The sequence below is a fragment of the Peromyscus californicus genome, unplaced genomic scaffold, assembly GCF_007827085.1.
Source record: "Peromyscus californicus insignis strain IS unplaced genomic scaffold, ASM782708v3 Scaffold_4__1_contigs__length_199733344, whole genome shotgun sequence".
Taxonomy (NCBI): Eukaryota; Metazoa; Chordata; class Mammalia; order Rodentia; family Cricetidae; genus Peromyscus; species Peromyscus californicus.
In genome coordinates this window covers 150,630,504-150,652,776 of record NW_026294562.1, presented here as the reverse complement: position 1 = coordinate 150,652,776, position 22,273 = coordinate 150,630,504, and the positions used below count along the sequence as shown (strand labels likewise).

Genomic DNA, 22,273 nt, shown 5'->3' with positions numbered 1-22,273 from the left:
TTCAATCCTCTTCACTCATCATCTCCTCTGTTTTTCTTGGTTCCCTAATACCCTGTACCACATGTTCAGCCATCTTCAACAATGCCCTGTTTTCTGGTCCAGCCATATGTCCTATAGTGACATTTCAGTCAAAGATGGACTACCTACTGTTTGATTGTATTGCTAGAGCTGTGGCCATTCTTCATCTGTGTAGATGTGTTCTCTGTACAATGATAATGCCAATTCATGCAATTCTCAGCTGGCGTCTGTTAAGCCAGGTAGGTACTTTATAGTACATATACAATACATAATACCATATGTGCGGTTGTCCATAACACAACCACTTCCAGTTTTGAGCCCTTATGCTTCATGCCTTTCTTTCGCAATTTCTTTCTTCTTTGTTGTATTCATCTCCAAGACCCAGCAAGAAGACTTCTCTGTGAAAGTTTAGCTTCCTGGTCACCCTCAATAGAGTATGTTTTCCTCTTACGTTTGTTAGACTTTGACAATTGCTGCTTCTGGATTTCTTGTTTTTCTCCTTCCCTCTCCTGGCGCACGATGGTCTTCAGTCATGCTCCTTAAATATCAGTAATATCCTTAACAATAGAGCAAGGGCCTCCGTTCAGATTTCAGCCCCACGACTGGCTGTCTTCTTGACCAGTCTTTCTGAGGCACCTTCCTTATTTGTAAAATGAGATGAAAAGGACATCTAACTCAGGCAGTGAGTTCCTCAGAAGATTAGCTGAGTTCATAGAGTTGGAGGCAGTATAGCCAGTGCTCTGAAAATCTTCCTTCCCTATCTGAGCACAATACACTGCTCTATATCCAGCCAAACAGGGGTCTGAAGCAGTGTATACAGGTGAACTGTGAGTAGAAAAGCCTCATCAGTCTTGGTAGAATGAAAGCATAAAAGCTTTCCACAGAGGGTAAGAATCCTGCTGCTTCAAAATTGAATTACTTTGATACTCATTTGCATAGCAATTATCTAAAATTAAATAAGATCCTAATCTCATTTATCTTCAAAAAGTTTGATACACTTTATCCTAGTCAGTCAGAATGAAGTCGACATACTTTACGAAGCAACGGCAATGATTAGAATAACAGTTGGGGGATGTATAACTTAGGCGCATTCGGAGATTGTCATGTGGTTAGAGAATTAGAAACCCTAGAGGCTGAAGGTGGACCCTGCAGTGAGGGACATGTGCAAGGACTGTGTTTCTAGGTATAATATGGGTGAATTAATACCTGTGCTGACCAGTGGTTGTGGAATTACAGCCTGTGAGTTCTTACCATGGTTTCCCTCAAATAAGCTTTTATTAAATTTATCTCTGATTGTGGTTGGCATTCAGCAAATAGTTCATAACTGATTCCACTTTGGGGCTGATTTTGTCCCCTAAGTGACATTTGGTAATTGCTGCCAACATTTTCTGTTGGGGTTGGTTGGAAGGGAGTATGCCATTGGTATCTGTTGGGTGAAGTTCAAGGATGTAACCAAACATCACTTCCTGCATAAGCCAGCGTCTTACAACTGAGGATTATCCCTATAGAATGCCAGTAGTTCAGAAGCTGAAACCCAAAACTAGTGAAAGGTATAAAACTTCACCTCTTTCCCACTAATTTAATGACAGCGCCATTTTAAAACTCTTCCCAACAGAAAGAAGGTCGTGGCAGGAAGTTATTTTCATAGAAAGTAAATTTAATCCAAATTATCCCCAAAATAGCTACAAGAAGACAAATGCGCTAGACAAACCAGATAAAATTGTCTGCCCCTCCCCATGTCATCTTTGACTCCACAATGGAGCATGCCTATTCAGCAGCCACGGCAGAGCAAAGAGGGCACAGAGTGTTTGCATGAGGTGCGACAACAAATCTTCAGTTGCGGGCCAGGGGGAGATGTGGCTGCAGATTTTCAAGAACATTATCTGCCCCGTTGACTGACAGTAAGAGAGTGGCTCTTCTGCAGGCCTTCGTGAACTCATTTCCCAAATTTCAGTAGCAGGTTAATAATCATCACGGCTCCTTCAGAAGTTCAGGTTGTTAAGTGTTATACTAAACACATCTTCGGAAAAATGTAACACCTATGAGGCAGCCAATCCAGACTGAACTGAAAGGTCAAAGTGGGACTTGGTTAACACTTGGGCTTAGGGCCTGGGGAAGAATGTGTTCCTCAAAATTCTCTGCAAGCGATCAGTTCTGACATTCTCACTGAGAATGTGTTTTTATTCTTCAGTATGAGAATTATGGAAGCTTTCAAAATTGGCTAAATTAAATGAAAATTTTACTTGCAAAAATGAAAAAAATAACTTGAACATTTTTACTTCTAATTCTTTCTTAAGTTGTTGTGGATAAATAGTCTTGTCGGTGTACCTAAGACAGAATCTGTTCACCTCTGTGTCCCACAATAAAGAAAAAGGAGAAAAACAAAAAAAAGAGACTTGAAGCAGGTACATTAAGTAAGATAAACACCTGCTGTGAGATCTAACCTTGACATGTCTGGAGCATTAAACCATAATTGGTTTTGGCCCATTCTTGTGTTTCATGCACATCAAATAATGTATAACTTTCAGGTGATTCAAGGATCCATCTATGACAGCAAGGTGGATCTATATAAGAATTATTTTATCCTTTTAGGAGGACATCTACTTTAAAACTGGTTGTAGTGTTTCTTCAGCGCTTAAGTTAACCTGAGGAGTTTCAAGCTGTCCAAGTCATGCTGAGTCACACCTGTTCCCATCTCTGTCTTCCAGGGTCTTTGGGGCTGCAATACTGCTCACCTCTACCCTCAACATGCTAATCCCGTCAGCAGCCAGAGTGCATTATGGATGTGTCATCTTCGTTAGGATATTGCAAGGGCTTGTGGAGGTAGGAACTACAGGGCGGCACCATTTCAGCTCTGGAAGAAGCTGAAAGCTGCGAGTTTATCTTTGTCTTCATAGATAAATAGGTATTAACTGAACTGCATAGTGTTAAAATAAAAATGGAAGTGTTGGGAATGTTAGGTGATCAGTCTATCTGGTGCTCAAGCCCAGAGCTCCATGCATGTAGGCTAAACAGACAAGTGCTCCCCTACCACGGAGCTACATCCCTAGGACTTGAAAGTATTTTTAAAATATTTTTTGTTATGTGTAGGTAGGTGTGCATGTCTGCATGTGGGTATGAACATGTGAAGGCAGGTACCAGAGGAGGCCAGAGGCACTGGATTCCCTGGAGCTGGAGTCATAGTCTGTTGTGGATAGAGGCAGGGAACCAAACTCAGTTCAACTTGACTGCTGAGCCATCTCTCCAGCCCCCTTGAGAATTTTATCCTAAATCTCTGCTTTCATTTAATATGCTGAAGTGTTTTGTTTAGCATATTCTTAGTCATGTAACTATACAATTGCTTCTTGGTGTAGTATACTGAAGACTCTGAAGGAATATCATTTAAAGACCCAAGTTTGACCAATGACCTGTCCCTTCTCTACATGAAGTGTGATGGAAATAGACAAATAAGATAAATATAAAAACACCAAGAGGGTTCCTTTCTGCTGGGTACCGGCTCCTTGCTGTCGAAATGGGCAAGTTCATGAAACCCGGGAAAGTGGTGCTGGTCCTGGCCGGACGCTACTCCGGACGCAAAGCCGTCATCGTGAAGAACATTGACGATGGCACCTCAGACCGCCCTTACAGCCATGCCCTGGTGGCTGGAATTGACCGCTATCCCCGAAAAGTGACAGCTGCCATGGGCAAGAAGAAAATCGCCAAGAGGTCAAAGATCAAGTCCTTTGTGAAAGTTTATAACTACAATCACCTCATGCCCACGAGGTACTCTGTGGACATCCCCTTGGACAAAACAGTTGTCAACAAGGATGTCTTTAGAGACCCAGCCCTGAAACGCAAGGCCAGGCGGGAGGCCAAGGTCAAGTTTGAGGAAAGATACAAGACAGGGAAGAACAAATGGTTTTTCCAGAAGCTTCGCTTTTAGATATATTTTTGTTCCCATCATTAAAAAAAAAAAACTTGGAAAAAAAAAAAAAAAAAACAAAAAAAAAAAAAAAAACAAAAAAAAAACACCAAGAGGATTCTTCCTTCTTCCAAAATGGAAAAAATAAGATAGAATCAAAATTATAGAAAGGTAGTTATTGTTAATGTTAATTTCTAGAAGGCTAAACTCCTATTTAAGGTCCTTATATTTGGGGATCAGTCAATGTTGTGCCTCACAAAAGCTGTCCAAATTTCACAAAGTGTTTAGAATCTCAGGTAAACCAATTGGTAGACAGTCTTATCTTCTGCTCTAATAAGAAGAAAAGTAGGGTGAGAGAAAAGCCTGATGGATGGGGGCATCTGAAGAGGCTGTGTGCGGTCATGCCTGGGTAAAATGTCTCAAATGGAATTTCATGGGTTTGGTAAGAGTTTTGGTACTGGCTCCTCCTCGACCCCCAACCGGCACCATTTGATTAGAATCAGGCTCGGGAAGGGGGGGGGGGATGTGCTAACTTCCAAGTGGCCCTGCATCCTAAGTGCCCGTGTTTGTTTTCCCACCACAGGGTGTCACCTATCCAGCCTGTCACGGAATATGGAGCAAGTGGGCCCCTCCTTTGGAGAGGAGTAGGTTGGCTACCACCTCCTTTTGTGGTGAGCATTATGTAGCTGTGGTGGGTTAACAGGAAAAATATGGATAATGTTTCAAAATTTGATAAATCCATTTACAAAAGTATTTGGGTTTTGACCACTAGCTTAATTCTGTAATTCTCATTGGCATCTTTAAACCAGCTTTTCATTGTGCTTTGTATCATTTCAGAAGTTGGACCATTTTCAAATATATTAATTTGTAGTTTTATTCTTATTTGTTTACTTTTTACTTTTAAGATAGCTATACAGCAGTGGCTGGCCTGAAACTCCCTATGTAGACCAGGCTGGCCTTGAACTCACGGAAATCTGTCCTCCTTTACCTCCTGAGTGCTGAGATGAAAGGCATGTACCACCATACACGGCCACCTTTAAAAAATTTCTTTTAGAACCAGATAGGCTGGAAAAGTTCCATTTCTAAATCAGACCAAGAGACAACAAAAATTGACTTTAAACTTCAAAGCTACTATAAATAATGCACCAAATAACAAATTATCAGCAATATTATTACCTGTAGATACTGAATTTGTAAACATTAAGGCTTATATCATAGACTTTAAATATTGCGGTTTTTGTCTCTGAGATACTGTTTTCACAATCATTTTTGACAAGTTTTTTTATTTATTTAAATTTTTTTCATTTTACATGCCAACCACAGTTCCCCGTCCCTCCTCTTCTCCCGCTCCCCTCCCACCTCTCCTCCACCCCACCCCTCATCCACTCCTCATAGGGGTAAGGCCTCCCTTAGGGAGTCAACACAGGCTGGCATACCAAGTTGGGGCAGGTCCAAGCCCCTCCCCCACAGACAATTTTGATAAGTTTTTAAATGAAAGTAGAAAACGCCATGTGAAGATAAAACTACATGGCTGTGTACAAGATAACAAACACATGCCTTTCTAAAACAATTTGTCTTTATCTGATCTGTTGGAGTGTTTGTCTGCATGAACCTAAGTGTGCCGTCTGTATGCTGTGTGCCCTCAGAGGGCAGAAAAGAGCACCGCATCCCCTAGAGTTGGAGTTATGGATGGTTGTGAGTCACTGTGTGGGTTCTGGGAGCAGAACACAGGTCCTCTGCAAGAGCAGTAAGTGCTCATAATCATCTCTCCAGTCCACACCCTGGTTACAGTTTTTTAAGTCGGTTGTGTCCTGTCTACCCAGGTGGGATCCAAGATGTGGTCCTGTGGTTTTGTGCAAGGATGTAGGGTGGACATGTTTTGGTGAGGTGGAGTGCATGCACGTGCGTGCATGTGTGCGTGCATGCGTGCGTGGCTGTTGTGTGTGTTTGTGTGAGCCAATCCTGGTGCACATGAAGAGAAAACTGGTATTACTCTCACTTACCCTCCTCTTCCGTCCCTTTCCACTCTAGGTTCCTATGCTGGAGCGGTCATTGCGATGCCTTTAGCCGGTATCCTCGTGCAGTACACTGGATGGTCGTCAGTGTTTTATGTGTACGGTATGTTGCGTTTGTTTACAGTAGAGTTAAGTAGAGGCTAAGGTGAACATGGTGGCCTACAATGAACAACCATGTTGCTTACTGAGACCCTGATGCTGTATGAAGTGATTATGCTTCTGATTGTGGGGAGGATAAGAGACTCCTGTTTAAAGGCTGCTTAAGGCTAAGGAGCTAGCCCCACCTCACCTCTCTGCTGCTGTTTCTTGGCCATTTTCCTGATTCTGCCTCCTCAAGCTGAAGGACTGTGGGAGGCAGGAGGATGGTGCTAATTCATCAATCACTTTTGATACAGCATCAGTACTAACCAGTCACAGAAGGAGAAACGAAAGCCCACTGAGTCTGGCTGCCTCTGAATTTGGCCACATCCATTTGTTCTTGTGCTGAAATAGTCTCAAAATGGTAAATCCATCTTCCTAGAGAATGTTGACAAGTAAGGGCTCTTTGGGTAGTTAAGAGCCCATTGGCAGATTTCTGTATTTGTGAATGCGCTGCAACGTAAGACATATATGTGTTTGCCCCCCCCCCCCCGTGTGTGTGTGTATGATGTGCATCATGTGCATGCCATGGCATGTGTATGGAGGTCAGAGGAACACTTGTAGGAGTCAGTTCTCTCCTTCCACCCTGTGGATTATGGGAATGGAACTCAGATGTGATAGAAAGTGCCCTCACTTCCTGGACCATCTCTCTGGGCCCCTAGAGAGAACTTTTCCATTAGGTTTTCACAAGTGTCTGTGATTCAATACACTTTGTACTTTGTATGGCTACTTGCTGCCCTGATTTGGCTTAGTTTATGGCTTACTTGAAGATATGATGGGGCTCTAAAGTCATAGACACATCTCAGATGTTAGCTGTTTCTTTACATTGAAAAGGAAGTTTTCTAAAGAGAGAAAGAAAGGGGATGGGATTGGGTGGGTGGGAGGGGAAGGTGGCGAAGATCTGGGAGGAGTTGGGGGAGTGGAAACTACGATCAGAAAATTATTTTCAATAAAAATATATTTTAAAAAGAAAAGAAATGCTAATTTAAGTAAGCCATTATGTCTCCTTGAATCTCATTTCATATTTATCATTGAAGACGAATCAAGGGATAAGCATTAGATATTTGAAAAATCATACCAAGCAAGCTTGCTTGCTGTCTGTGACAAAATCTGGATCATGAATAACACATTCCATTTTTGTTTGAAGTTAATGTGCTAAAACTTGGACAGTGGAGTAAGTGGAAAAAAGTAATAGCTACACAGCACCAAGTGGCACAGGACACAGGACATGAATCTGGTTCATGATAGTGACGAACAGAGTGGCATACAGGACATGTCTGATGAGTCCAGCTAGCTAGAACGATGAGCAGTTAGAGGCATGCTCGACCGTACATCAGAGGAACTCAGTGCTGACCTTCATCAGATTGCAGGACTCTCAGTTATTCGATGCTGACTGTGTGACTGACACCCACTGCTCTAGAGATGCAAACAGCATCTCTCTGTCTCTCTCTCTCTCTCTCTCTCTGTCTCTCTGTCTCTCTCTCTGTCTCTCTCTCTGTCTCTCTCTCTCTCTCTATCTATCTATCTATCTATGTATCTATCTATATATATATATAAAATTTCTTTTGGGGGGGGCGAAAACTTATAGGTGTTACTTTCCACTGGGCCTTGTAGTACACTCTGAAATCCCAGCACTTAGGAGGCTGAGGCAGGAGGATTCTGATTTAGAGGTGAGGCTACAGCAAATAACAGGACCCTGACTAGGAAAACTAAAGCCTTTTCCATTTTGTAGTGGAGGTCTGGAGTGACTCTGTTGTTCACTGAATCATACAATCAATGAATGACACAGTTAGGATTTAAGTCTACGAAAATCCTGCAAAAACAATTCCATATATCAGAGATTCCCACAACATCTGGCCTCAAATCACATTTGCTCCAGCGTTCAGTAATTACAGGAAAGAGAGCACACCAGAAGCTGTATACAGTGTTAAGGAAGATGTGTTGGAGACCAAGACAAACGTGAAGGATTAGTGAGATCAGGAGCATTTAGATTGTTACCCAAGGGATGAAGAGAAGAGGCTGAAAGAAAAATGCAGTAGCCAGCAGTAGGGAAAGCTGGGTAAACCAGTCGGGCTTCCTCCTCCCATTAATGCTTGCAGATTTATAATGGACAGCAAGAAAATGTGTTCATAGTGAGGGTGATAAATAAAGAAGAGGGTTGGAAGGGAGGGAAAACAGTTTATGGCCTTGGAATGTAACTTCTCTCAGTTAAAAAAAAAAAGATCAACAAAGTCTGTGCTAGGATACGCAGTATGTAGTCCCATCATGTGAAGTGCTTCCGAGTTAATTGTGGAGGCCTGTGTTCATCTAATATGGTTATTTAGGCTAGAAAACTCTTCTTTATTTTACTTCAAAATTGTTTATGACCTTTAGACGTACTAGGTGGAGAGGGGAACAGACATTTCTCCCTCTCTGGAAATTTAAGCCACTTTTATGTATTGAAGTTGAGCAAATAAGAAAAAGGTTCACTCCTCACTCCATGGAGTCCTCCAAAATGAATAATTTGATTTGATTTGGTCTTGTTCATATTCTTCTGCTGTACGGCATTGTGTCCAGCCTGGAACAGCTCAGTAACCGAATGTGAGATGTCTAACTAAAACCCCACTTTCTATTATTTAATAGTTGCTTGTGAGATTTCTGTATACCAGTGCTGCTTAATTAAAGACACAGATATGAACCGTGGCATCAGCTTTTGAGAAACCTGATGTCCAGAGGCAGAGGACAGGAAGCAGTAGCTAAAGTTAACTGCCCACACCATATCAAATGGTTCTCACTGAGATTATTGTAGATCTTCAACCTTTCACTGTTAACTGTATTTCTGGTTATGATGCCTTTGATCTCCTTCTTGTCAACCTTTTTTTGCAGGAAGCTTTGGCATGGTCTGGTACATGTTCTGGCTTCTGGTGTCTTATGAGAGTCCTGCAAAGCATCCTACCATTACGGATGAAGAACGTAGGTACATAGAGGAGAGCATTGGGGAGAGCGCAAACCTGCTCGGCGCAATGGAAGTAAGCGGTTCATGATGGGGTCTACCGCTGTTTTTCCTGTCATCTCACCTTCCTGGATTAGCTGTGTTACAGTTCCTTACCAAATAAAAGTAGTCTGGCACCAATCTCTCTCTCTCTCTCTCTCTCTCTCTCTCTCTCTCTCTCTCTCTCTCTCTCTCTCTCTCTCATTCATTTTCTTTGACCTTCCTCAGGAACGATTGTGACCCCTTTGACAAACCTCTATCTCCAAAAATATTCACATTACAATTCATAACAGTAGCAAAATTACTATTATAAAATAGCAACAAAAATAATTTTATAGTTTTGTGGGTCACCACAACATGAGGATCTGTATTAAAGGGTCACAACATTAGGAAGGTTGAGAACCAGTGGGTTAGAGGAACTGTGTAGTCTGGGTTTCCACTTTCTACATCCCATTGCCTTAAAGGCACTGCATCTTTCTTCTTATTAGGTTTCATATGTTCCTGTCACTTCCAAATAAATTTCAAAATAAGATCAAATGGAAGTAGAGCTCGTATTTCAAGTTCTTTTGAGCGTTTCTGGACCAAATTCTGCATACAAGAAAGCAGGCAGCATAGTCACAGATTGTTTTGTCTGAACACTGCTAACACAATCAGCAATGGTTCTCTGACATCAGCAGCTGCATTGCCCCAGAAATCTGTGGCCAGGGAGTTCTCACAGAGAGCACCAAAAATACCCTAGAGAGAGAACTAAAAAGGGAAGAGAGAATACCGAGTACCAGGGACAGCAGCCCTGTGTGCTTCTTAAAGGAGCCAAGAGCCATGCATGCTCAAGTGGGCAGGAGAATGTGATGTATTTGGACCAGCAGCAAGGGGATCAGCAGACAGGGAGTATGGGAAGGCTCAAGGAATGTGTCTCGGGGATGTGGCCCATTTCTTTCAGACTTTGGGAGCAATAGCCTGGCCTGAGAATGTTTAAGGTCTGGTCTTGAATTATAGCCTGCTAAAAAGGCTTGCAGTATGAGCCACAGATGAGGACTGTGTTCCTCAGGTCCCAGAAGGCTCAGAGACAGGCGCAAACCTTGTCCTGTTTACTTTTATTTTTCTGGACAGTTTCAAAATTTGTCCCATGAATGTGCCTTATTCTCTTCCGTAGAGATCTACCAGAGCTAACCCAATCAGCAGTGACTCAGTGACACTGCCCAACTCATGGTCATATTCAAATTTCTAATACACAGTCCACCTAACACCTGTAGGAATCATCCTGCCTGAGTAGTCTTTTGTAGTCACTTGCTCTGGGTGTGGAGCCGATGAAAGATCACAGGTTGCAGCCAACTGTATGACTTAAATTTTTTTATGCTGTTCTCCAAGGAATAATTTTGAACATGATATAAATTCAGAAAAACATAGGGATCATAAATGGACAAGTTGCTGTCATAACCACCTACTCCAAGCAGCTGAATAAACAGCATGTTGTCAGAATGCTATACTTGTGCTTGTAGTGATTTTTAAGGCACTAAGTAAGATAGTTGGGGGCTGGAGAAATGACTGCGTGGTTAAGAAAGAATACTGGCTGTTCTTCCAGAGGACTAGAGTTCAATTCCCAGCACCCACAGGGCAGCTCACAGCCCTCTGTAATTCCAGTTCCAGAGGATCAGACGCCCTCTTCTGGCCTCGGTGGGCACCGGGCACACGTGTGGTACACAGACATTGAGGCAAAATATGCATATATATATATATATATATATATATATATATATATAAAATCAATCTTTTAAAAATTAATACTTTTCTCTTCCTGTTGGGAAAGTGCTTTACCATATGAAGAATATAATTTCAGGGAAGATCCTGCTATGAGCAAAAAAGTACCCTCCCAGCAGGAAAAAACAGTATTGACTCTTATTTATTCCACACACAAAGGTATCCCAATGCACACATTCCTGTTTTTGGCCATGTTTATTTATCTGTGAAGTGTTTTCATCATTTATGATGTACAGGATTAAAAAAAATTACCTATCCCTTGGAGCTTACCTAATCATGCTGTCACAAAACAAGTACTCACCAAAAGCCAAAGTGTTTATTATATATTATTGGTAAAGGTTGCCCTCTCTCTTTTTGGTATCACATATATTTCTGTTCATCACAACATGAGTTCTTATTATTCTACATTTAAAGTGATTTTTGCATATCTGAGCAAGATAGTTTAATACTAACAATTATGGGGTTCGACACTCAGGAATAATTACTAAATCTGTCAAGAAAGTCTGCTTCCTGTGTTGATCATTTTATCATGACAAGGACATGATAAAACACTGAATGAGGTTATTTTAGGAGATTATTTCTTTGGCAGCTAGCTATAGTTTTGGTTTTCAAGATAAGGTAATTGAGAAAGTATTTGTGACTATGAGAAATAGTTTGAAGTCTAAAATATTAAGTGCATGAAATTTAATTTTTAAAGGTACTATAAACACAGCAAGCCATCTCCGGGTATTATGTTCTTATTTTAAAGAGACTCAAGTGTCATAATTAGCTGGTAATGATGTCCTGGGCTGTACCTGGTGAACCTCAACAACACGGGACTGTTTAAGGAACTTATACTACGGTGTCTTAACATGTATTTATCTCCACTAACTGTCAAGGGATTTACAGATAGATGATAGCTTAGCCAACTTCAGAAGAGGTGGGCAATAATGCATTGTTATTTTTTCTTTCTTGTTCAAGTACATTCAGCTTTAAACATTTTAGTTGTCTTAAAACCACTTATTTGGCAATATTTTGCTGGGGGGAAAACTGCTTTAAAATCTTAGAAATTACAACTCATGATTTTGGAACTTATTTTCTAAATACATGAATTTTGCATACTTTAAAAACTAGACTACTTAATCAGAGGAATAGACTGGTATTTCGTTTTCTCTTTTAATGAGTATTCACACACCTAAGGTTAACTGGGAAGCCGCCATTACCATCTTATCTCATACTCGTGCTCCAGCCCATGCATGTGAAAACAGAGAGCACTAGATTAAGACTGAAAATGCTAAAACAGAGTAACACTCTTTTTTGGACTTTCAGAAATTCAAGACCCCATGGAGGAAGTTTTTCACGTCCATGCCCGTCTATGCGATAATCGTTGCAAATTTCTGTAGGAGTTGGACTTTTTATTTACTGCTCATTAGTCAACCAGCTTACTTTGAGGAAGTTTTTGGATTTGAAATCAGCAAGGTATGTACAAGTTCACCTTATTAAAATACTGGGTGACATCTGTATTTAAGTGAATATTCCTTCCTTTAGCCAAAAGTTTGTCTTCTTCCAACCTTCATGATTTACTTCCTGGAAAGTGTGTGTGTGTGTGTGTGTGTGTGTGTGTGTCCTCTATTCTGTTGCCCGCTAGAAATATCTCTCTAGTTCTGGAGATCCAGGCAAAAAGAATCTCATCTCTGCCTTCCTGTAGCTCACATCTCAATGGTTCTGAGCAACAATACAGCCCTTTCCCCACACTTTCCCTGCAAACAAATACAAAAACCTTTAGTTGAAGGCAATTGAATTGCTAAAAAGAAAGGTAATCCATTCTAATGGAATTGTGTTTCGGTTACTATCAACCTCCTCCCCTTCTGTGTTCTCAGAGATCTGTCCAATTGAAAGAGATACTTCGCAAGTCAAAAAAGCTGAAAATGTCCTTGCAATTCGTTCATCCAATGTAATTTAACAAACATTTGTTGAGTCTATTATAGGACACTTTGTGTTATTTAGAAATACAATACTGCTTCTCTCCCCTAAATATTTGCAACTTTGTAATATAGACAAAAATCATGTGTTACTAATTCACACACAGAAAGTTTTGTTTATAGATACAGAAATAAAACCATTTCCAGATTTTCTGTAAGGGAGAACTCAACTTTAAGTACTCCTTTTGTATAGGGATATGAAATTCTAGAAGTTTCTTTCATATTCAAGAATAACCTCATCTGGTAGACCAGATGGATAGCTGTCATCATTTCTGTTTGACTGATGGTAAAACAGAACTGAGGATAATTATTGAAATCACCTAAAGGTATATTAACTAGTTACACACTTAGGACATGGATACTCCATTTCTGTTCCAATCCCCTTTACAGTGTCATACATCGGGTGACCTGTGCATCTAGTCACACACTTAGCAGGTCAGTATTGAGTGCCAGCTCTGAGCTCCGTGGGCAGCCCTCTGCTGAGTCCTGAATCCATTTCTCTTTGCTGGCAATGATCATGCCGTTTCTCCTTGTGTTGTTACGTAAGTCCAGCTGGGCTTGGGCTGTTCACATTGTGTCTCTACTTGAAAGGCTATCGGAGAGCTGGGTTAGAGAAAGCCTGAGTCTGGCAGTTGCTGGCCTAAGAGCTCTTTTGAAGCAGCTGTTTCTAAGGAAACAGTCCCCCTCTCCCTGAGAAGAATGGCTGCTGTAGATCAGCCTCTTCTCCCTGGAGCTGATCAAACATTGTAGGGTAGCCTTGGGACCTCTGAGAGTGTCACACCTCTCAACAAAGACTGCTGGAGGTGTGAGTCCATTTTCATAATCTAGGACAAATGTGACACTCACAGGCTACTAATAAAGCCAGGATTTGTGGGGGCGGGGGGAGTTACCAACTGATTCCAGTGAAATGATCTTCCTGGGCTTGTGTCTCTAATTAACTGAAAACACTTGAATAAAATCAGGGGAAGTTTGCAAAAACTAAATGAACTTACATGTGGATTGATTAATTCACTGTTTTTAAAAGCTAAAATGCAGTTACATTATTTATGCAGCGTGGACTGAAGATTTTTATTAAACTGGTAAAAAAATATTTTAAATTCTCCAACTTGAAAAAAAATTTAGAGGAGGTCATGGTGGGCCTAGGAAATCCAGGTGTGTCCAGGTCATGTGGCTTTGAACCTAAGCTTTACAATGAAGTGTTGACCTACAAGTTGGGGGCTGAGTTTTGAATAATTATCATCCTTAATTTTCTTATCTATGAGTGAGAGCTTTAATACTATTTTCAGAAGTGAGACAAATTTTATACAAAATAATATGCATGCACAGAAGGTGGCTTTCACGAACCGCATTAGAGTGGATATCCTATAGACAGAACCACACAGGGAACACCTTAATCTTCATTCCAAGTACGCTTGGTTAAGACAAAATGAGTTCATGTGCATACTCACACGCATGCATACACTGTGTACAGCATTACAGAGTTATATATAGGACCTAATGTATGCACACACATAAGTGAACAACATTAGTTAACTCTGTGTGTGTGTGTGTGTGTGTGTGTGTGTGTGTGTGTGTGTGTATGTGCATGCATGCACACATGTGTGTGTATATGTATTCAGTTCCTCTGAATGGCAAATCAAAGCAAAGTCAATTCTAAGATTTTAACGAGCACCGTGAAACCTCAGAATGCAGGGACCAATCAAACGAGAGGAGACATTTGTTTCCGTTGGGTTCCTCAGGTGGCGAGGCCGTGCTTCACGCTCTGCTTCCTGACAACTTCCGAGCTTGGTTCAGGTAGAGCTGACACAGAAGAGAGACGAGGAGTGTGTGAGGACCTAGGAGTGCTAAGAAGAATAGGTGACAGACGAGAAACAGCCATCTTCCTCTGGTAAAACCTTAAAACAATGAGCAAACGAAAAAGAATCCAAGAGGGACAGATCAGTCAGAATGCGTGAAGTAATTATTCATCATAAGTCACCAGAGCTGAGAAGACCTACACATAAATAACTTCCTGGAAATTTTGCCTAAGAAACTGGAAGATTCCATACTTCAAGAGCTAAAACGGGCACCAAAACTTACCTCCCAGCGGCCTCTAGCTGTTAGCTCCTTGCACTTTCATTCCTGACTCTGCTGAAAGAGCAATAAATGAATGTTTTTCTCTTTGCTCTTTGCTAATGCAAAGTGGAAAAAAAAATGTTCGTTCAAATGAGCAGTACACAGCTGAGACTGCCCAGTGCAAAGCTTTCTTCAGACATAGAACCTCTCGTGTGGACAGGAAATGTCACTCTCAAGCAGAGAGCCTGCATTTGTAAAATGAAACATGACATGAGGTTCTGGGAAAACCTTACATGTGTTTCAGGATGTGTCTCTTCAGCACCTTCCTGATTTACACTGAATTTTGATACATAGCTCGGGTGAGGAAGAATGAAGGGCCACTATACTGTTCTAACATGCTGTTCTCAAAACCAAGAATATTTTCCATAGACTCAATTTACCTTATATTTTATTTGTGTCACATTTACTGAACACCCACGTGTAAGCAGATAAGCACACTTACACACAATATCGGATTTAAATTCCCCTTTCTTTCTCAGGTGGCATAGTTGCTGAGCACATACACGCTCAGAGTGCAGTCTTTGGACGTGGGTAGAACTATTTAAAAATTGCCCCTTTCCATCTCAGTTTCCTCATTCAATAATAAAATTATAAAAACTCCCACCCTAAGTAGAAGAGAGAACTCAACAATTTAAACATTTAATCCATCTCGGAACACTTCCCTCTCTCAACTAGTCATGATCATAACAACATTCTATATGTCATTGTAAAATAAAAAATTTTAAACCTGCATCTCACATCTCCAATAATCCACTTGGAAGATGTGTTTAAACACAAGCAATACATCCCAGCCCTTCCCTTGCCAGAAGTTGTGCTTCAAAAATATACTCAAGTGAGGACATCCATTCATGTGGCAATAGCCCATTTAAGTGTGTTTTTTCATATGTCCTCCCCCTCAATTGTGGGGGTACCAGCCCCCACTTTTCCAACCAGGGTACTCTTGAGCAGGTAGAAGTGAGGAATATGTAGATAGAAATATAGAGGAGATAGACAGACAGAAACACAGAATATCCTTGGGAGGGCCTGGATCAAAACCCATCAGCCCAGAATGTTCTTCAAAGGGGCTTTATATAACAATGCCAAGGGGAGAGGCAAAAGACCTCCCCCTTGATAGATACAGCCAAGTGTAGACCCTTCCAAACACCTGGTACTCAGGCCCATGGCCCAATCATGCACTCTTATGCACCCCTGCTGAGTAAAGTCACTAGGAAACCTAGGTGGGCTCCAACACTCAATACCTAGGGAACAGTCTCTTGTTCATAGTTGATCGTTAAAAATGTGTGTTGAAGGCATACTAGATCTGGGATTGTCCTAATTTCTATGAAATCAGTTTAGAGGCTGCATACCACGGTGTAAGAATATGACTGGATTTGACAGCAAATAAGTCAAATTGAAGAACTCGTGTGAGGTTACCATAAATGAAATCTATGCTATGAAATTTAGAAGAGGTGTCTTAAAATGTAAATATGGAGTCTTTCACCTTTTGAATAAAATAGAAAATTTAAATACAGCGTTTTTGAGGGCCAAAGGCATCTTTTTCTCCCTAGGTCTCTTCCTCCACCTTCTTCCTCTCATTAATGATGCATTTGTGCAAACACACTTAAGGATATGAAACGGATAAACAAGTGTGACTCACTCACTGACAAGATTCAGGAAGGTCGATTCATGAACTCAGAGCACACTGAATCACAATGTAGCAATAAAATTTTTCTTTCTTTAAGAATATAGAAAAAGGATCAAAGTAAATTTACTTAGCTTTCACGATTTGCTCTGTGGACATTACTGCTTATTCTAAGAGAGTGAGTGTGCATTTGGAAATAATGCTTTGCCTTCCTTGGCTCATAAGGAGCAGATGAAGACAGATACAGAAAGCCAAGGTCACTCAATTGCCCACTTCCTTTATTCTCTCAAACGTTTCTCCCCCTCTGACTTTTGACAGGTTGGCATGCTGTCTGCGGTCCCACACCTCGTCATGACAATCATTGTGCCTATCGGGGGGCAAATTGCAGATTTCCTAAGAAGCAAGCAAATTCTTTCAACAACTACAGTGAGAAAGATCATGAATTGTGGTGGTAAGTGCGTGTGGAGTAGTAAGCATATGTTCCTATTTGAAGGTCCTGTGATCTACATACATGAATATGATTTCCTGCGTATGTTAGATTACTTCATGGCAGTTAGACATGCATGTAGTGCATTTCAAATCATTTTCCCATGGCCAAGTTTTTCAACACTTATTATAAGATACCACTGAACAAAGTCATTTTTATATATTGTAACTAAATCTCTAACTACTAAAACTTCAGATTAATTTGGGCTTAAAAAGTACATAATAAATGCCCTAATAATATCTGGCATAAATTACTAGCATCATATCTTTCTAAGGTAGGTTGTCCAAATTGGTATGAATGAGAAGTCTTGGTTTACTTGTAAGAGTTATACTGTAATTTTATAATATAAAAAGTTACACTATAATTTTATACTGTAATTTTAAAAGCTATAGTAATTGTGTTGGGTTTAGTCTGACTTAGGCTTGTACAGGTTTTATGCATACTGTCACAATGGCCGTGAGTTCACACGTGAAGCTGCCCCGCTGTGTCTAGAAGACACTGTTTCCTTGTGGTCATCCACTGCCTCTATCTCTTACATTCTTTCTGTGCCCTCTTCCATAATGATCCCTGAGCATCTGAAGGTGCGTGGTTGTGTGTGTGTGTGTGTGTGTGTGTGTGTGTGTGTAGTACACATGTTCTGTTTGGTGCTGAGAATCCTGTGGTCTCATTCTCTACACTTTGCTCAATTGTGGGTCTCTGTGCTATGATGATTTACTGGAAGCAGAAGCTTTCTCTGATGAGGGTTGAGAGATAAGTAAATATGTGGGTTTAAAGGTAAGTCATTAGGAGTTGGCCTAAAAGTATGTCGATTTAGCAGAGTAATAGCAGAAAATTCTCCCATAGGGCCTATGACTTGTCTAACCTCAGGTTCCTGGCCAAGAATAGTGCCACCTATGGGTTAATCTTGTGAAGTAGGATTTAAGTTAAATCAGTGGTTGTTAATTCAATAATGTTGATGGCACTTTTGCACTGAGAAGAGATGAGCGTCAAGTCCCACTCCTGGCTGAGGAGCCATTGGCAATTGACAGTTGCTGGGAGAGGGAGAGTCAATTTTCTCCAAGAGTGTAACTCCTAATAAGTTGACCATTATCCAGTGGAAAGCCACATATCCAAGAATTTATGGGTACCACAAATTTGACTTGATAGGCTTAAATAAAAAAGGACACACAATTGGGTGGGTAAGGAAGTAGGGATGATTCTAGGAATATTTGGGGAGGAGATGAATATGATCAAAATACATTGTAAAAAATTCTCAAAAAACTAACACTCTCCTGTGCTTGCCTCCAAAGGTTTTGGCATGGAAGCCACCCTGCTCCTGGTTGTGGGCTACTCCCACACTAGAGGGGTGGCCATCTCCTTCTTGGTGCTTGCAGTCGGATTCAGTGGATTTGCTATCTCTGGTAAGAGTCATCCTCTTTGTCTGTATACAACATTCTGATTTCGCTAGTAATTATCTATGTGCTGAGCAACAGTTAGAACATTGAGAAACATCATTTAGGATTATTATTGTTCACATTTCCCCTTGCTGACTGTTTCTTTCTTTATTGTACTTGATAAATTTGCTAAGAGAATGTTTGCAGTGAGCCATAATAAGTATTGGAAAGGAAAATGCACATCCTTTCTTTCTCATGATGTCCTTGAATGGAGTTATGAAAAGCACATGGTATGCACCCAGTATCTTTTGGGAAGATGTGATCTGATGTTCTGTACCACGTACTTGCTTCTTAGAAGTTTGTACTGCTTTGAGCCCAAGTTTCTGTGTATATTTCAGGCTTCAATGTTAACCACTTGGATATTGCTCCAAGATATGCCAGTATCTTGATGGGCATCTCAAATGGCGTTGGCACACTGTCGGGGATGGTCTGCCCTATCATTGTTGGTGCAATGACAAAGAACAAGGTAAGAACGAGAGGGGTCCCACCGTAGAAGATTCTCTCCTGTGGTTGGGAAGGAGCTGTGGTGTTTTTGGAGTGCTCTGTCCACTTCTACATAGGCAGGACAAATGAAGCCAGAGAGACAGATCTCTGTAGTAGCTCTGAGAAGGTCCACCTCCCCAACTATCAGGCAAGGTGTTTCTCAAGTCCTTCCAACAGCCACAGGTTATCTATTTATTTGGAAGTGTTAAGTAGCCAAGCTAGGACTTTATACAAAAAACAAATTGCCTATTTCTGATATCCCCATTGTGACAAGAACATCACCCCCAAGCCCCCAAAACCTTTGCTCCTAGATTATAAAATAGACAAACAGTCTTCCCCAGCTTTATTCACTAGCCTCAATTCAGATTCCAAGGCAGTTTTATGAGGAATGCTATTATTTAGCTGTCCTCATATGTATATATAGGGCTTCAGATTTGAGGTTTTACAGATGGAAATGAAGAGAATGAATAAGAAAGACAAGCCAATGGAGAGCTAGCTGAGCTAATGCATGCCTATCCCTTCAGCATTGAGGGGAAAGAGTCTGAAGAATTCTCAGTTGAAGACCAGTCTCAGTTACAGAGTGAATGTCCCCAACCAAAAAAAGATAAAAAGCTAAAGAAGGATTAATAAATGTAAAGGAATATTCTTGAACTCAGCAGACTAGAGATATATTTAAGATTTTTTTTTTTCAAATTTTTATCTTAAAATTTAAATAATAAAACAGTTTTATTTCAAAGTGTTTGCTTGACATGGGTAACCCCAAAGGTAGCGCCTCACAAAAAGCATGATGGCAGAGCATGCTCCCAGGGCGGCTCTCCAGTTATGGAGCTTGCTCTCACAGCGCCCCCTTTTCTCACCACAGTCCCGTGAAGAGTGGCAGTACGTCTTCCTCATCGCTGCACTGGTCCACTACGGTGGAGTCATATTTTATGCAATATTTGCCTCAGGAGAGAAACAACCTTGGGCAGACCCTGAGGAAACAAGTGAAGAAAAATGTGGTTTCATTCACGAAGATGAACTGGATGAAGAAACAGGGGACATCACGCAGAATTACATCAATTACGGTCCCACCAAGTCTTATGGCGCCACCACCCAGGAGAATGGAGGCTGGCCTAACGGCTGGGAGAAGAAAGAAGAGTTTGTACAGGAAGGAGCACAAGATGCATACAGCTACAAGGACCAAGATGATTATTCATAACGAAGCTAGTTGCTCGATTCATTTTTAGTGTTGTGATCGAATTAATTGTGATTGCACAAAATAATTTCAAAAATGTGGTGTGAACATGTTAACATATCAACCAAGCAAGTCTTGCCGTTTAAAAAAACATATGAATTCAAAACAGACCATGAGATCCCCATCCAGTGCAATCTGTGGAAGTTGTCACGTTATGTCATTTCCAATGAGGTCGTCCATCCTTCCGTTTGTGATTTAAAGGTTTACTGTAGATATAAGTAGGTGTCCGTTGGACCCATCACCATGTTAGAGAGCGCAACTAAAATCGTTGGCACGTGTCATCCTGCAGAAGTTAGGAAGCCAAAGCTACTTCATCATGCAAACTGCACTTATTTATTTATTACACTGGACTGCAAAATATCCCAGGGAAATCCTGTCTACAGACATAGTGAGATTGGAAAGCTGGTTAGATCGGGTATTGACTATAATCATTATGTGTATATCATGGATTGGCTCTATCTTTTCATTGAAGAACTATATTGTATACTAGCAGCTAGCAACTCGTACTGAATTGTTATTAGGAGTGCACAGTGTGTGATATTTTGTGATCTTCAAAAAGCTTATCTTGCAGTGTTTTGTGAAATGCTTGGGCACAAACACTTATTTTTTATGAACGAGAACTTGTAAAGGGAGGAGTATGCTCCATGCTCTCCCATTCATTACCTGACAGTATCAAACCCCTCACATTTCAATAAAATTCAACTTTCATGTAACATATCACATAACTTTTTTTGCAAAAAACTATAAGAAGAAATAGACTTCAATGTATTTTTTATTACAACTTTGTACTGGTTGTAACTTACATTAGGAAAAATTGATTGATATATATATATATAAAATCATAAAGAATCTAATAAAAATTTACTATGAAGCTGTAGCCCTTAAATGCAATATTAACAACAAAATATATAGAAAATGATTTAGATAATCTTCCTTGATAGCTAGAGACTATATGAAACTCATGCCACAAAGCTATATATAACATGAAAAGATAAACAATAGAGATTCTATATGTAGACAATTTTATTACCTAATATCCCATTTAAGAGATATTTGTCTTGAGTATATAGGACAAAATATATTGAAATTATATCTATATCCCTGTATATCTTATACATATCCACTCACACAAACATAACAAATACTTTTCACACAGAACCAAAAATAGCATACACCTAATGTTGGGTTAGGGGACTGCAATTTCTACTTTCATAGAGTCATAGAATTTTAGATGGAAAAAAAGGCATTTTGCTCGCCATTTCTTAATATATTTCAACAGGAACTGCAACATTTGTGTACCAAGCAATAAGTGCAAAGCTTAAAACTTCCTGTTCGTAAATTACCCCTGTGTTGCTTGTGGTAGCAATGATTTATTTCTTTTAAAGAAGTTAACATCCGAATTCTTTATAATGTTCTGCAGTGATAAGAATGCATATCCCAATTTAACGCAAAATGTCACCCGGTGTGTTTCCGTGTCTGCTCTGGGTATTTGATCTGTTCAGTGTCCTGTGCTCTTGACTGGAGGCCCTGCTACTGCAAATAGAACATGAAGTTTGTTTCTAAATGCAAACCACTCCTGACCTTAAGAACCTGAAACTCCTCTCTGCTTTGTGTCTCCAAGTACTGTCACGTGATCATTGCCTTTGCTGTGCTGAGTAAAGAGATGTGAACTGTCATTTTGTTGCTGCAAAACAAGTGTTAATAAAATGTTCTATTTACCCTTTTTGTAAAATCAGTACATTCATTTCGGGTTGACTCGGTGTGCAGCTTCAAGGCGTATGTTGCTTATGGATGTTCCAATGAAGACAAATATAGGCTCCACAGTAATAGCTTTGCTGGTTAGTACCTTGGGATTCAGTACTCTTCCTTAGATGGGGAGACCTGATTATGTAGGGAGAGTTAAAGCTGAGAAATACATCTCTGAGTCAAACTCTATCTTTCAATGACTGTGTCATCACAGCCACTGCTAAATTTAAAGCAAAGTTTGGAAATAAACTTCAGCTTGTCAGTTCAACACTGCCACCTCATTTTCATTGCCCACGTAGCCTGGACTAGATACTGCCAGTCATTTTTAGTGACTGTCACTGGTGTTATGTAAACCCACAGTCGCTCTCTAAAGCAGGCATTCATTTATTCCA

At 40.5% G+C, this 22,273-nt stretch overlaps 2 protein-coding genes across 3 annotated transcripts in view; both read left to right on the top strand.

Annotated features, from left to right (window-relative positions):
- The window catches only part of Slc17a6 (solute carrier family 17 member 6), a 42,597-nt gene extending 20,743 nt beyond the window's left edge, over positions 1 to 21,854 (top strand). For both annotated transcript variants that reach the window (XM_052712165.1, XM_052712164.1), the window contains 9 exons: positions 2,727 to 2,841; positions 4,503 to 4,590; positions 5,951 to 6,037; positions 8,938 to 9,080; positions 12,110 to 12,259; positions 16,817 to 16,949; positions 18,275 to 18,385; positions 18,757 to 18,884; positions 19,764 to 21,854. In XM_052712165.1, coding sequence (XP_052568125.1) covers positions 2,727 to 2,841; positions 4,503 to 4,590; positions 5,951 to 6,037; positions 8,938 to 9,080; positions 12,110 to 12,259; positions 16,817 to 16,949; positions 18,275 to 18,385; positions 18,757 to 18,884; positions 19,764 to 20,099 — 1,291 coding nt within the window. In that variant the 3' untranslated portion in view covers positions 20,100 to 21,854. The remainder of the gene's footprint in view (positions 1 to 2,726; positions 2,842 to 4,502; positions 4,591 to 5,950; positions 6,038 to 8,937; positions 9,081 to 12,109; positions 12,260 to 16,816; positions 16,950 to 18,274; positions 18,386 to 18,756; positions 18,885 to 19,763) is intronic.
- Positions 3,480 to 3,981, top strand: LOC128094085 (60S ribosomal protein L27). Its single transcript, XM_052712166.1, has one exon. It carries the CDS (start codon positions 3,530 to 3,532, stop codon positions 3,938 to 3,940), a length of 411 nt encoding a protein of 136 aa, XP_052568126.1. The 5' UTR covers positions 3,480 to 3,529; the 3' UTR covers positions 3,941 to 3,981.
- Positions 21,855 to 22,273: the final 419 nt, after the last annotated feature.

Excerpts from the sequence above, each read along its gene's own strand:
- LOC128094085 (XM_052712166.1), top strand. The coding sequence starts at position 3,530 with ATGGGCAAGTTCATGAAACCCGGGAAAGTGGTGCTGGTCCTGGCCGGA.